This window comes from Aquarana catesbeiana, linkage group LG07 (assembly GCF_042186555.1).
Source record: "Aquarana catesbeiana isolate 2022-GZ linkage group LG07, ASM4218655v1, whole genome shotgun sequence".
Classification (NCBI taxonomy): Eukaryota; Metazoa; Chordata; class Amphibia; order Anura; family Ranidae; genus Aquarana; species Aquarana catesbeiana.
In genome coordinates, this window is record NC_133330.1 from 287,802,292 (window position 1) to 287,817,836 (window position 15,545).

Consider the following 15,545-nt stretch of genomic DNA (forward strand, 5'->3'; position numbering starts at 1 on the left):
TAAAATCATAATGACATGGCTGTCATGGTGACATGTTTTATGATTTCTATCACTTGGCCAAATTGAACTTTAACTAATAGTAGGATGCCTAATGAGTATAAAACAAGTGGAATTTGGGTGAGCCAAGATGGTTTTCAGATATTTATTCAGAATTACCCCTTTAAATACATGGCATTTAGGGAGATAGAATTGTTGTTAAAGTTCACAATTTTATTATAAACATTGCAGATGATTGTTTAGTAAATAATCACTTTTGTGAATAAAGATCCAACCTGAATAAGAAGCTGGCCGAATAAGAAGATAACTTCAGCTTCATCAGATATCAGCTGTTTATTTACATGTATAGGCCATGTCTGTGGCTGAAGAGTGTGGGACTACAAGTCCCAGCCACTGCCCACTACAAGTCCCAGCTAACACTCACTGCTTAGATCAGGGTATTATACCCACATGTGTCAGCTATTGTTTACATCTTTAGGCCAGTTGTGTTTGGAGCCAGGACTCGCTGCTTCGATCAGGGGACTACACCTACAGATATCAGCTGATTGCTTGCATATATAGGCCATGTCTGTGGCTGGAGAATGTGGGATTACAAGTCTCAGCCAGGACTCAGTACAAGTCCCAGCTAACACTCACTACCTAGATCAGGGGATTACACCCACACATGTAAGCTATCGTTTACATATGTAGGCTAGTTGTGTCTGGAGAGTGTGGGATGACAAGTCCCAGCCAGGACCCACTACAAGTCCCATACAGGACCGCTACGCTCAGGGGGTTACACTTACAGGTATCAGCTGTTTGTTTTTATGTATAGGTCAGTTGTGGCTGGAGAGTGAAAGACTACAAGTCCCAGCGAGGATTCACTGCTCCGATCAGAGGATTACACTTACAGGTATCAGCTGTTTGTTTACATGTATAGGCCAGCTGTGTCTGGAGTGTGTGTGACTGCAAGTCCCAGCCAGGACTCACAACTTACTGGCCTCCAGGCTGTGCAGCTCCTGTGTCCTAGCAGCGGGTAAGAGCTTCAGCATGTAGTTTGACCAAACACAGGTTTTTGTTGGTAAGTTCATCACGATCACCCAATTGTTGTGGAGTGTGAGGGGTTCATTGAATGTCTAGAACTCTGATCAGTTAGACAGGTCCTCACACTGTGTATTGGTACATTTATCTGATAGATATAAATCTGCCAATTTTAAGATCTGTAGCAACTGTTTTGTACATTTCATCAGCTATTACCAGCTTTGCATGACATGACAGTTTTAAAGCCTAGCTACAGTCATAGGGAAAGTGTATCTATAGTCAAAGCTTTATTTTTTCTAGTTTGGGGACAGAGTGGGGAAGGTTAGAATCTCCATCAGATTTTTACTGCTATCTGGGGCTCCACTAGAGAAATCTCCCCTCGCTTCCTGCCCTGGTGACACCTTCTTTTACCAGTGAAGGAAATATGCGACATGGGAACAGACAACAATAAAAAGCTGACAGGGGTTCTAACTTCTAGCATTCCCTTAATTGAACAACAACAAAAAAAACTTCTGTCTGCGTGGCTGTCGGGGAGTTTTCTTCACTTTCTGTATTGTAAAACTGGGGGGTTGATTTAATAAAGGCAAATAGACTGTGCACTTTGCAAGTGCAGTTTCTCCAGAGCTTAGTAAATGTGGTGAAGCTCTGCTGACTTCCATCATCCAATCATGAATCATGTGTAAGCAATTTTTTTTCTCTTACATGTAATTGGATATTCTTTGTAAAGTGAAGCTTTGCCTCATTTACTAAGTTCTCGAGCAACTGCACTTTGAAAAGCGTAACTGCCCTTGCAAAGTGTACAGTCTATTTGCCTTTAGTAAATCAACCCCAATGTCACCAGTAAGTGAGGGGCAAACTCTCCAGTGGCCCATATAGCAGTAAAACAAGGGTTCTAATTCTTCCCCACTCTATCCAAAGCTAGAAAAGGCTATGGATACACTTTAAATGTTTATCAGGTCTTTTATTTCTGGCTTTTATGCAGGCACAAGGAATGGGGTTGTCAGCAGAACAGGAAGACACACACAGCAATATAAACCTTGTCAGAAGTTCTGACCCCTCCTCACTTTATAGACATGTGTAATTGTTGTCTGTGTCTCCATTGGAGAAATTTCCCATCACTTCCTGTCCTGACCAGAAAAGAGGAAAAAATTCCCTAAGGCTACTTTCAGACTGGGGCGTTGTGGGTGTCGGCGGTAAAGCGGCGCTATATTTAGCGCCGCTATACCATTGCTTTACTGGCGCTATTCGGCCGCTAGCGGGGCGGTTTTAACACCTGCTATCGGCCGAAAAAGGGTTAAAACTGCCCACAAAAGTGCTGATGCAGCGGGGCTTTGCCGGCGGGTTTGCGGCACTGCCCCATTGATTTCAATGGGAAGGGGCACTTTACGAGCAGTGAATACACCGCTCCTATAGCGCTGCAAAGGACTTGCAGGACTTTTTTTTATTGTTCTGCAAGCGCACCGCTCCAGTGTGGAAGCCCTCGGGCTTTCCCACTGGAGACACAGGAGAGGCGCTTTACAGACGCTATGAAGGCGCTATTTTTTAGCAAGTGCGGTTGCGAACACGCCTGAGCCCATCCTTGCTCTGTAATAAAGTAAAGATCTTTGCCTGGAGTTTGTACATATCATAAAGAAACATGGGAGCTGCCATTTCTGGCCTCCTAACAGCTAGGTATAGTGCCTCTGTACTACAGCAACAAGGTGCACTTTTCATTATCACCTAAAGCTGACCATACACTATACAATCAGATTGTCAACCTTTAGACTTAACAAAACTATGTAATATGGGGACAAACCTAAATAATTTATTAAACGTGTGTGGAATCAGACTGGCTCTTGCACTACATGGCTGATGGTAGATCTCAAAGAGATTGTACAATCAGATCAAATTGTATATGGTCACCTTAACAGTTTTACTACAAATTCCAGCCATAACCTTGCCTAGTAGAGGACACGTCAGTGGGTGGATGTACATTTTAGCGCAACATGGACCTTCAACATTATTCTGCTTATATGTTTAGTTGCTGCCATGGATCCTAAGCCAGAAGAGGAAGATGAAACCATGGAGCAGTTTATGGATAAATTCCGCACCCAAAAATACAAGGGAGCCTTTAATGAAGAACGGTGGGAGGAGGTAAGATGTTTGATAAAGAGGTGTTCTAAATGATAGAAACCAATGAGAAATCTTTATTTATTTTTATTTAATATATAATATACAGGTACAGCTCAAAAAATGTGAATATTATCAGAAAGTTAATTTATTTCAGTAATTCAATTCAAAAAGTGAAACTCATATTATATAGATTTATTACACACAGAGTGATATATCTTGAGCATTTCTTTCTGTTAATTTTGATGATTATGGCTTACAGCTAGTGAAAACCCAAAATTCAAAATCTCAGAAAATTAGAATATTACATAAGACCAAAAAAATTGGGATTTTTAATACAGAAATTTTTGCTTACTGGAAAGTATGTCCATGTACAATGCAGCATCAATGCGGCGTGGCAAGGAGGCGATCAGCCCGTGGCACTGCTGAGGTGTTATGGAAGCCCAGGTTGCTTTGATAGCGGCCTTCAGCTCATCTGCATTGTTGGGTCTGGTGCCTCTCATTTTCCTCTTGACAATACCCCACAGATTCTCTATGGGGTTTAGGTGAGGCGTGTTTGCTGGCAAAGTGATACTATGATCATTAAACCAGGTATTGGTACTTTTGGCATTGTGGGCAGGTGTCAAGTCCTGCTGGAAAATGAAATCCGTATCGCCAGAAAGTTGGTCAGCAGAGGAAAGCATGAAGTGCTCTAGAATTTCCTGGTAGAAGGCTGCGCTGACTTTGAACTTGATAAAGCACAGTGGGCCAACACAAGCAGATGACATGGCTCCCCAAATCATCACTGATTGTGGAAACTTCACACTGGACCTCATGCAACTTGGATTCTGTGCCTCTCCACAATTCCTCCAGACTCTGGGACCTTGATTTCCAAATGAAATGCAAAATTTTCTTTAATCTGAAAAGAAGACTTTGGACCAATGAGGAACAGTCCAGTCCTTTTTCTCCTTCGCCCAGGTAAGACGCTTCTGACGTTGTCTGGTTCATGATACATCTGTGTGTGGTGGCTCTTGAAACATTGACACAGAATCTTCCCCAAATTCTTGAATGGCTTTTGCTTCACAATCCTCTCAAGGCTGCGGTTATCCCTGTTGCCTTTTTTCTACCACACTTTTTCCTTCCACTCAACTTTCCAATGTTATGCTTGGATACAGCACTCTGTGGAGAGCCAGTTTCTTTAGCAATTACCTTTTTGGAGGGTGTCAATGACTGTCTTCTGGACAACTGTCAGTTCAGCAGATTTCTCCATGATTGTGTAACCTATTGAACCAGACTGAGACCATTTAAAGGCTGGTGTTTTGAGTTTTTTAGCTGATTAGAGTGTACCACCATGAGTCTACAATTTTGAACCTTTTCCCAATATTAAAATTTTTCTGAGATACTGAATTTTGGGTTTTTACTAGTTGTAAACCATAATCATCAAAATTAAAAGAAAGAAATGCTTGAAATACACTCTGTGTGTAATGAATCTATATAATATACGAGTTTTTGAATTACTGAAATAAATTAACTTTCTGATGATATTCTAAATTTTTGAGATGCACCTGTATACACAGTATATATAGATTTTTTATATATATAAATAAAATGTGCTATAGAAGTGCTAACCACTTGGCCACTGTGCTAAAACTTCCTTGGGAGGACATCTCCTGAGTAAGCTCTGTAGAGGCACAAGTATAATTCAGACCTTATATGCTGTGCTATAGACAGTCTCTATGGCATGATAAAGCTGAATTCCAGGTAGGGCTTATTTTGCATAGTTACATTGGTCCAGCTTGGACCAATGTTTGAATGGGTTGTGCCTGGTGCACTGATATCTGTTCTTTTTACCAGCGAGTAGAAGAACCGATACCTATTACCAATATCTTTGCAGTGCGATGTGAGCCAATACAAAATGAATGAGCTCAAATCGCACTGCAAAGAATCACATGTGATTTGAACAGGAATGTGGTGTAATTCCTGTCCAATTGCACGCGGTTTCCCACACTGCTCCTGTGTGAACCCAGGCTGAAGTCACTATGACAAGCCTGGATTTACACAGGAGTGGTGGAGGAAGCCACATGTGATTCAGGCAGGAATCGCACAGCATTCCTGTTCAAATCACATATAATTCTTTGTAGTGCGATTTGAGCCCATTCATTTTTTTTTATCTCAAATTGCACCACAAAGGTTTTGGTTTTAGTCATGGGAGCATTTACGCAGATACTGGTATCAGTGCAAGCCTAGTTGGGCCAATACATAGCCAATCTTTGGAGTAGGCACCATGACTTCAGTGATCTCCACTAGGTTTCGGATCCTGTGCCAAGTGCCTGCCCTGCTGTATTGTGAACATAGGTGGCAGCTCGCTCAGCAGCGACTGAGGATCCAGAGGGATCAGCCAGTTATGGCTCATAATTACTTACGTACATTGGTCTAAGCTGGATCAAAATAACTGCAAAAATAGCCATATATGTAGTCCAGCTTTATAGATGAACTTGCAAAAAAAAAATCCAGATATATAATCTATACAAAAACCTTAAATGATTATTTTAAAATGTAAGCTCATCTTTTCAGTAAAAATGAAAAAGGTGAACTTCCACCCTCCAGATCAGAGCAATTCTCTTTGTAGGGGCTGACCAGTCAGAATCTCTCCTGATCTGTTGTAGAAGCCCACAACAAAGTGAAAAGGGGAGTATGAGACATTAGTTACAGCAAAAAAAAAACAAAACGGGTATTTATATGACATACCACTAAAACGCTTAAGTATATTGAAATGAGTAAAAATGCGCATAAGTAACTTAATGATAAGTCTGTCTTAGCGTCCGCAGAACTGCTTATGTCAAATAGAACGTTACAACAGTTTAGTGAGCTGCATGCGACGATGGTCTGATCCCAGCCTAAATGTGTCCTTCTGGTCTTTAACTGTGTGTGCTTGAGACTTCTTTTAACAGAAGTCTATGCAAGTCGCAATTAAATCATCAAAAAGTAGTGCAGGAACCTTTTTCACAATCGCTGCAACATGAGTTGAACGGTTCAATTGCCCAAAATAGGCTGCGACTTGACATGAGATTTTAAACAGTCAAATTGCATTACAAGTCGCACCGATGAGAACAGGGACTAAAACCTAGAAGCTGATTGGTTACTATGCACAGTTGCACCAGATTCTGTGTGCACCAGTTTTAGTAAATCTCCCCCATGGCGTTTCAGGTGCCAGGGAACTCCTTTTAATAATTACTATATCTACAGCCAGCAGAATAAAAAAAAGAAATATAACAGATTCCATGCTGTTTGCATGGATGGACAACAGATCTTCTGCTGTGGGCTATTTTATTCTGACAGCCAACAATGGCCACTGTCAAAATACCTTAACTCTAACTGGATCTGATTGGATGCAGATGATGCTCGTCCACCAATTTTCCACTCTGCTCCTTCAAACAAAAATTTTGGACAATTCAGAAGAAATTGGTGGAGCCGTGTATGTACAAACTTACCAGATCTGACTGCAGTAAATTGAAATCTGATTGGTTACTGTAGATTGCTGACCTTTGCACAAGAGAACTGCTATTTCCACTGAACAATCTCAACGTTGTCCTGTATATAGGTACACATAAATTTAGAGTGGTCATTACATACATAATGAACTATTCTCTAATGGTAGGTAGGTACTTTATTGTGGGATTTATGAGTGTTTTTTGCATTCCTTGAAGGAATTTGATAAGGTTCCCATGTTCATGAAGAAAGTTCCTGATGAAGTCAAAGCAGAGAACACCCCGGAGCTGGCTTGTCTGCAGTCAATTTTGACTGATGATCCTGAAGGTAGTATAAAAAGTTTTTAAAAAGCTACTAAAAGGCATTTATATCAAAGACAGCATGCCACCAACTTAAATTGCATGTAATCGCACAGAAAACTGAAGTATTTTAAATGCGTAGTTGCAGCAATTTCCTTAAATTATTTTTTTTTTGTTAAAGAATAATTCCAGGTATGGAAATGTTTATACATAGTTACATTGGTCTAGCTTGGACTAATTTAACTACGTATATATCGTACCTGGCCGATTCCCCTGGAAGCTGGAAATCACTGAAATAGACACCTCTACCCCAGTGATCTCCACTTGCTTTCAGGGCCCATACTGAGCGCCTGCCCTGCTGCATTCTGAACACAAGAGGTCAACTGCTCAGCACAGGTGTCATTCAGAGTATGCTTTGCAGTTTCTGAATGAATGCAAAGTGCTCCCAGATTGGACAAGGTGGGGCGTTAAGGTCACTTGTCTACTTCAGTGATTTTCAGCTTCCAGTGGCATTGGCCAGGTATGGTATATACATTGTTACGTTGGTCCAAGTTGGACGAATGTAACCATGCATAAAATATTAATACCTGGAGATCTTCTTTAACTTGCAATGTGTCTCTGAACTTGCAGGAAAATTAACTAGTCAGTTCCTTAGCAAAGTCCCCTTCCTCCTTGTACATCATAGCCGTCTCCTCTTCTGGGAGAGTCTAATTACTGTCTGTGCTGGCCCAGCTCTTACCCTCCTCACCCCCCTGCATAACTTTTTGTGTAGCAACCAGGGAGGAGTGAAGAGGAATATTGTGGAGGGTCACTTGATTCACATCTCCAAGTCTGCCAGGACTGCTGCCATCACATCTAAGATGAGGGCACACAGCAGCAGTCCCAGAATGTCTACACAGGTTAGGCTTTTACAGGGAAATAACATGTAAATTGTGTAAAATGCACATATAATCTTATGGGAAGATTGTTGTTGAAGTAAATGGTCTGGCAAGAGGGTCTTTTTAACCACTTATGGACCGCCCGCCCATAGTGTACTACGGATGAGCGGCCCATACAGGAGAACCAAAGTACTGGTAGGTCACTGTCTGTTTCCAGGTGTAGGGCGCACAGATGCTCACCCCTGCACTGACTTCCGCTGTGATTAGACACAGTGGGAGTCTGTCACCAGGTCCCGGCCAGTGATTCATGGCCAGGACCTGCTGATGGGCTGTGTCCAATTATAGCCCTGTGTTGACAATCAATACAGAGCTCTGTACACAGGGAACCATCTCTCTGTTTCCTATCCCTGCAAAGCAGGGATAAGAAACAAAGAGACCTTTAGTAAAAATCAGCACACATTAACACTTGTTAGGCATACAGTTAACCCTTTATTCGACCCCTGGTGTTAACCCCTTCCCAGCCAGTGTCAGTACAGTGATAGTGTATAGTATTCACACTGATCACTGTATTAATGTCACTGGTGATGTCAGTGTCAGTGTCAGTTACTCAGTTCCCCCCCAGTGTCAGGTAGTGTCAGATTGCCTGCCGAGCTATAACAGTCCAACTATAAGTCGCTGATCAGCGCCATTACTAATATAAAAAAGTAAATAAATAAAAATTCCAGTATATATACCATAGTTTGTAAATGCTATAACTTTCACACAAATCAATCAATATATAATTATTGTGATTTTTTTTTCATTTACTTATTTATTTTTTTACCAAAGACATTTACCAGAATACATTTTTTCCAAAATATATGACGAAATTAAATTTTTTACATTTTTAATTGGCTATGTTTTTTAACAGGCAAGTAGAAAATATTGTTTTTTTTTTTCAAAATTTTTGGCCTTTTTTTTTTTTTTTTCATATAGCAAAAAATAAAAAACCCAGTGGTTATCAAATTCGACCAAAAGATTTGGTGAGAAAAATTATATAAATGAAATTTGGGTACAGCTTTGTATGACCGCGCAATTAGCAGTTATAGTAGCGCAGTTCTAAATAGCCTTCCATGAATGGGGTAAAACCTTTCTGGAGCTGAAGTGGTTAAGGGACCTTGTCAGCATGGCTGAGCCAAGGCCGGGGCCCAGGTCTGGAGGCTGCCAGTTTTCTTGCTGCTTTATGGAGTTCTAGTTACAGGGCAAGCACAACACTATATGCGATACTTCATAGGTCTGCTCTGCCGCTGAGCCAGCTCAACATGGAAATCTGTCAGCAATAAAATCCTTTACTGAGTACCTTGCCAGGTTTTAATTTTTAACCCACAGTACAGGCACCTCTCTGAGAAATTAACAGAAATAATGTACATCTATCAAAGTTTTGGTAAACCAGACCTTAAGCATCATCCCTCTTGCTTCTAATTTACAATAAAAGCTCTTATATACTTTTTTGACCCTCTTGGTTCCCTTATATACCGATAAGATCGTTTGAATTAGAGGCAAAGACTGGCTGCTTAGACAGAGACAGCCTGTCAATGGTGAGGAAAGTGACATCAGAAGCCAATTAGTGCTTCTGCCTCTCATAGGTTCCATCCTATTCAGTGGCTAGACCAGAACATAGAGGGTAATCAGCAGGTATCAGCTAATCAATACCTCTGATTGATACCGAACACAACCCTTCCAGACAGCAGCCAATCCGTGCCTCTGCCTCATGCAGAATGTGGCTATCGCTGTGGATAAACTTTGAAATAGTGGAGAATCAGTAAGATTGTTGCACCAAGAGGGCTGTTCTTAAAAGTATGTGTAGGGGAGCAGTCCATTTTTGACTTGAGATCTCCTTTAATACTCAGTACACATACAAGTAAATGAAATTGATATACTGTATATCTTTGTAATCCCCTATTATGCATTATAACAATGAGTATAAAATAGAATTGCTTTGTGCATGACTATATGGCAGAAATGTTATTTTTCTGAAACCTTTCCCTATGTCATGAATTGTAATGTAGTTTGTATTCACAAGTCATTCTTTTAGCTGAGCGTTCGTATCCTCTTCACACTCACTGTCTGTGTTCCTGCAACAGAACTGGCCAGATCCTGCAAAGAAGAAGGCAATGACTATTTTAAGGAGAAGCATTACAAGAAAGCCATTGAGGCATATACAGAGGGCATCAAGAAAAACAGCAAAGACCAGGAGCTGAATGCCGTCTTGTACACCAACAGGGCAGCAGCACAGTTTTATTTAGGTAGGTTAAAGGATTATATCATCTAAAACGCCTGGCTGGACACGAAATGGAAATACAGCCATTTTTAATGTTTTGGAGGGTATATGACCTCCTGTAACGTTGTTATTGCTGTCCGTGGCACTGATGGGAAATAATGGCAACCATTTGGATTCATTTATAATCTAGAAAATGTACAGAGGCATGGGTGCAGAATAATCTATAGAGCAATACAAAATTCCCAAGCCCACTCTCCATCTAATCAGCACAAAAAAACTATTTAAATTTTTCAACATTTTAGGTTAAAAAACAGAGGTTTTTGTTGCAAAAACATGTGAAGCCACAATGCCAAATCTAGGCACCTTTGTAAAGTATGGGTAATATAATAGTGGGTTAGTTTAAGGCTTAAAGGGAATTGTGATGGAACGACTGGCACCCAACTTGGGTGTTTCCTCCAAACAGTGCCTCCTGCCCTACAAACCCATCTACTAGACCGAGAACGAATACCAGTCCTTTATCCCGAACATTGTACACAGACAAGATGTTGAGGTAAAATCCAAAGGAATGACTGTTTATTGAGCAGAAATACAGGTTTTTATACACTTCAAACTTAGGTCAGTCACCACATGACCTAAAAAACAAAATAAATTTTTACCCAAAACATCACACAAGGGTTAGATAACGAGCTGAAGTTGACACAAGGCTAATCCCGTAATAGGAACCTCCAAGAGTTAGCCAAATTAGCCAACAAACAGAAACAATAGGCGACTCAGTTAACTCCATTAACAATGGGAATGCACACCTAGGAGGCACACATAAAAAACAGCAATTCCACCCCACTTCAGACTGCTCGACAAAAACTCTACAACAGTCTGTGAGACAAACTCATACAATGTTCCAGCAGTCTGAAAAAGTTCAATTCATTTATCTTCATAGATTTCTTGAGGCATATTGTTGATAAATATTTCTGTCCCAAGTGAAGGAGCCTCTCCAACCCAGTCTGCAGGGGGGCCACCATATTTCCTCTGACCATTAACTTGTACAAGATTAATATCACACCTTTCAATCCACTCCAGAAGGGATGCTTTATTTTCTTCAGAGAATGAATCCATGCCTCGCTTTCATCACATTGTTGTCCATCATTGAAGAATGATCTATTCTCTCCATGGGCCATAATCAGTGGGTAGGAGGCTTGCTCCTAGTCCTCTCCAAAAGCCCCTGTCCTGGTTGGGTCTGTCACAGAAACTAAATTCAAAAAGCGAAGGTTTTCCATTTTATAGGGGCAGTTTCGAAATTTTAACTGTGCTTTAGCAGTACCCTGAAAATATATCTTTTGTCTAGAATTCCTCTTAAAAAAAAAAAAATAAAATATCAATAAACTTCTGTAATGTGAGTTTGCCTCGGCACTCCTATACCTACATCCTCATAGCTGTATATCTGCAGTATGAGACTAAGTTGCCTCTAGTCTCAGGAAATATGGAGTGAGGTTTGGTGATGGCACTGCTGTGTTGCTCACTTTTGTTCTTGCTGGAGGCACTGACGTGAGGAAACAAACCCCTGCCTCCACCAAGCTGGTCACCTCCACACAGGGATACAGTGGCAAGGTAGGTTAAAAGGGGAAAAATCCACGCAGGGAGAACACAGGCAATATTGGTGACTAGTCTCTTTACTATATCTCCGTCTTTTTTTGGCACCGCTTTCAGAGTTCGGTTCCTCTTTAAGGTTATAGGGAGAGTTCCATTGGAGGGTTTAAGGGATTTTAGGTTTAAGTTATGGTTTTAGGTGATTGTAAAGCTTTACATTTTTACTTTCCTGCTCTGTGCAGTGCTTTTACACAGAGTATCCCCGATCCTCCTCTTCTGAGATTCCCCGCTGGCGCTGCTCTCCCTCCCCTGAGTGCCCCCTAAGGAAGACACTTCCTATGGGGGCACTCATGCAGGCTTGCTCCCGAGCAGGGCTGTTTGCATCTTTGCACATGGGTTGCCTCGGCTCTCTGCTCACAGGTTTTGACTGACAGCAACAGGAGCCAATGGCTCCTGGAGGTTTCAGCCAAGCATGTGAAACGGGAGAGGGGAGGAGAGATGCTGAAGATGCTACTAATGTATTTGATACTGCAGGTGTAGTTAACAAATTAAGAAAAATAAAAGGTCTCAATTTGTTTGCCAAGGCACTGCAGTCCACCAGTCACCTATCCTGCTACCTAAAGAAATGTGTCATACTCAGCTGCTAGTGTCTTTTGTTATAGGTAACTACCGCTCATCTCTTAATGATGCAGTTGCTGCAAGAAAACAGAAACCAGACCACCTAAAGGCCATAATTCGAGGTAATTCTTTTTTTTTATTCTTTATTTATAATATTCCACAGCATATATTTTTAATGTACCAGCAAATCCTTGTCTGGTGATACTCAGCTTTTGCCTCAACTGAGGTGGCTGCCTCTATGTCGGCCTGGCCCTGAGGACACCGTTTTCCCCAGATCTCCTACATATAAAGCTACATCAACATGTTATGGAACACTGTACATCCATGAGGAAATCACATTTACATTTTGCACTCATGCTATTGTTGCGGGGTGATGGTCAGTGGAAACCATCGCTTTAAAAATCTCCTATTTAACCACTTGCCACCCAAGCCAGTTCTGGCTTTTTTTGCTTGAAAATTACTCAGAACTTCCAAACATTATATTTTTTAGCAGAGACCCTGGGGAATAAAATGACGGTCATTGCAATTTTTTTGTCGCCGGGTATTTGCGCAGCAATTTTTCAAACGCAATTTTTTGGGAGAAAATACACTTTAATTTTAATGCAAGAAAACACAATGGATAACCCAATTTTTTGGTAAAATATAAAAGATGTTGTTATACCGAGTAAATAGATACCAAACATGTCACATTTTAAAATTGCACACACTCATGGAATGGTGCAAAACTACAGTACTTAAAAATCTCCATAGGCGATGCATTACATTTTTTTTACAGGTTACCAGTTTGGAGTTACGGAGGAGGTCTAGCACCAGAAATATTGCTCTCGTTCTAACGATCACAGCAATACCTCACATGTGTGATTTGAACTACGTTTACTTATGCAGGCGCGATCTAAGTATGCATTTGATTCTGTGTGCAAGAACAAGGGGATGGGGGCGCTTTAAAAAAATAAATAAATTGTTTATTTTATTTATTTTTAAACTTTCCCTTTTAATTGTTTATTTTTTGATCACTTTTATTCCTATTACAAGGAATGTAAACATTCCTTGTAATAGGAAAAGGGCATGCCAGGTCCTCTTTACGAAGAGAACTGAGGTCTATAAGGGCTGATCCACACCACAAAAATGCACTCCAGATCCGTTCCGGATACATTTCTGCATGCACTTTTTTTTTTTTATATTTATTTTTATTGAAGATGATTTGTATAGGTACAGAACATAGTCTTTGGGCATTCCCTGGCTAACAGATACAGATAACACAAACTGCTCAATAATACAACTTAAAACATTCTATACACTGCACTCAGCCGTTCTAATAATTTCTTTCAAGGATTAATGAATTACAAGGCGATTCCTGCTCCCTCTCAATCAACAGTCATACATCAGGGGAACATTTACTCATAGTTGGATTTATACCCAAACTAATGAAGTGTGCTGCATGCACGTTTTTAATGCATTTTGGCACGTTCCAATGCGTTTTTGATGCGTTTTCTGACGAATTCCAGATGCTTTTTTTTCTTTCCTATTTTTTTTTCACTCTACTGGGGTCAGGTGCATTTTTGATGCATTCCAGTGCATTGCGGGGCATTTTTTATGCGTTTTACTGTGTACCAGTACAGTGCAGGAAAAATGCAGCAGGTTCTACTTTTTTTTTTTTTTTTTTCCTGGAGCTGGAAAGCCCTGGAGCTGACTGCACTGGTGTGAACTACACCATTGGAAACCATATAACCTACTTTACGTGTGTTTTTGATGCAGAAAAAAAAACACACTGGACTGCATGTGGTGTGAACTGGCCCCAAGTCTCCACATCTGTATTCTATGCTGGAAAGCCTGAGATAAAAAAAAAAAAACGATCTCAGGCTTTCCAGCAAAAAAAATGGCAGTGTTTACATCGGCCGGAAGTGACGTCATGATGTCGCTTCCAGCCTCCGAGGGTCATAAAAATGGCCAGGGACCAGCTCTATAGTAAGTCGCCACTGGTGGTGGATTTACTCTCCGGCTCCTCAATCGCACCGGAAACACCAGAGAAGCACCGGATGGCTTTTACACTGTAGGGAGTCGCCGGCAGAAAAAAAAGATATCTGGATGATGCTTGTGGCTGCAGGCATCATTCAGATATCGCCACTTAAAGTCAATGACGTCATATGACGTCCACCCAGGAAAGTGTTTAAATGGTCACTGCCATGATAGAGAGCAGAGCTATTTGGTCATAATTATTATTCAGAATGGCCACACAGTGAATTTAGCTTTGCGTTGTAAAATAATTATAAACTGACATTTGGTGGTGATATAGACTGCTGGTTTAATTCATGAACTTTTTTTTATTTAAGAGAACAAATTATTTTTAAAGCGGAGCTATAATCGCCCTCACTTCAGCGATGTGGCGCCCTGGTGCTCCCCACAAGCTGATGACGTCTTCAGGCAGCCAGCTCTCAGGTCTAGATCGGCGGCCGCTTTCATTGTCCAGCTGAGATGACATCACTCCTGGACATGCGATGGAGTTCACTGTACAGGAGCGGACAGGCGGATAAATAACTTTAATGCTGAAGAGACCTAGCATGTCTCTTCTGCATTAAAAATCCTGCCTGTTCACCCATTTTTTTTTTTTTTTTTTATTTCAACTTTAAGACAGCATATTTTAAGCTTAGGATACAGTGAGGGAAAAAAGTATTTGATCCCCTGCTGATTTTGTACGTTTGCCCACCGACAAAGAAATGAGTCTATAATTTTAATGGTAGATTTATTTTAACAGTGAGAGACAGAATAACAACAAAAATTTCCAGAAAAACGCATTTCAAAAAAGTTATAAATTGATTGCATTTTAATAAGTGCAATAAGTATTTGCTCCCCTATCAATCAGCAAGATTTCTGGCTCCCAGGTGTCTTCTATACAGGTAACGAGCTGAGATTAGGAGCACTCTCTTAAAGTGAGTACTGCTATTTTCTGCTTGTTTCCTGTATAAAAGACACCTGTCCACAGAAGCAATCAATCAGATTCCAATCTCACCACCATGGCCAAGACCAAAGAGCTGTCCAAGGATGTCAGGGACAAGATTGTAGACCTACACAAGGCTGGAATGGGCTACAAGACCATCGCCAATCAGCTTGATGGGAGGGTGACAACAGTTGGTGCGATTATTTGCAAATAGAAAAAACACAAAATAACTGTCAATCTTCCTCGGTCTGGGGCTCCTTGCAAGATCTCACCTCGTGGAGTTTCAGTGATCATGAGAAAGGTGAGGAATCAGCTCGGGACTACTCGGGAGAATCTAGTCAATGATCTCAAGGCAGTTCGGACCGTAGTCACCAAGA

The 15,545-nt window shown here is 40.9% G+C and overlaps 1 protein-coding gene across 2 annotated transcripts in view; it reads left to right on the plus strand.

Moving 5' to 3' along the window:
• The window catches only part of TTC4 (tetratricopeptide repeat domain 4), a 34,983-nt gene that overhangs the window by 502 nt on the left and 18,936 nt on the right, over positions 1 to 15,545 (plus strand). Inside the window, exons 2-6 of one of the 2 annotated variants that reach the window (XM_073593460.1) lie at positions 812 to 889; positions 3,038 to 3,150; positions 6,813 to 6,921; positions 9,895 to 10,056; positions 12,278 to 12,355. In XM_073593460.1, coding sequence (XP_073449561.1) covers positions 3,046 to 3,150; positions 6,813 to 6,921; positions 9,895 to 10,056; positions 12,278 to 12,355 — 454 coding nt within the window. In that variant the 5' untranslated portion in view covers positions 812 to 889; positions 3,038 to 3,045. The remainder of the gene's footprint in view (positions 1 to 811; positions 890 to 3,037; positions 3,151 to 6,812; positions 6,922 to 9,894; positions 10,057 to 12,277; positions 12,356 to 15,545) is intronic. The other variant, XM_073593462.1, reaches the window with a different exon arrangement.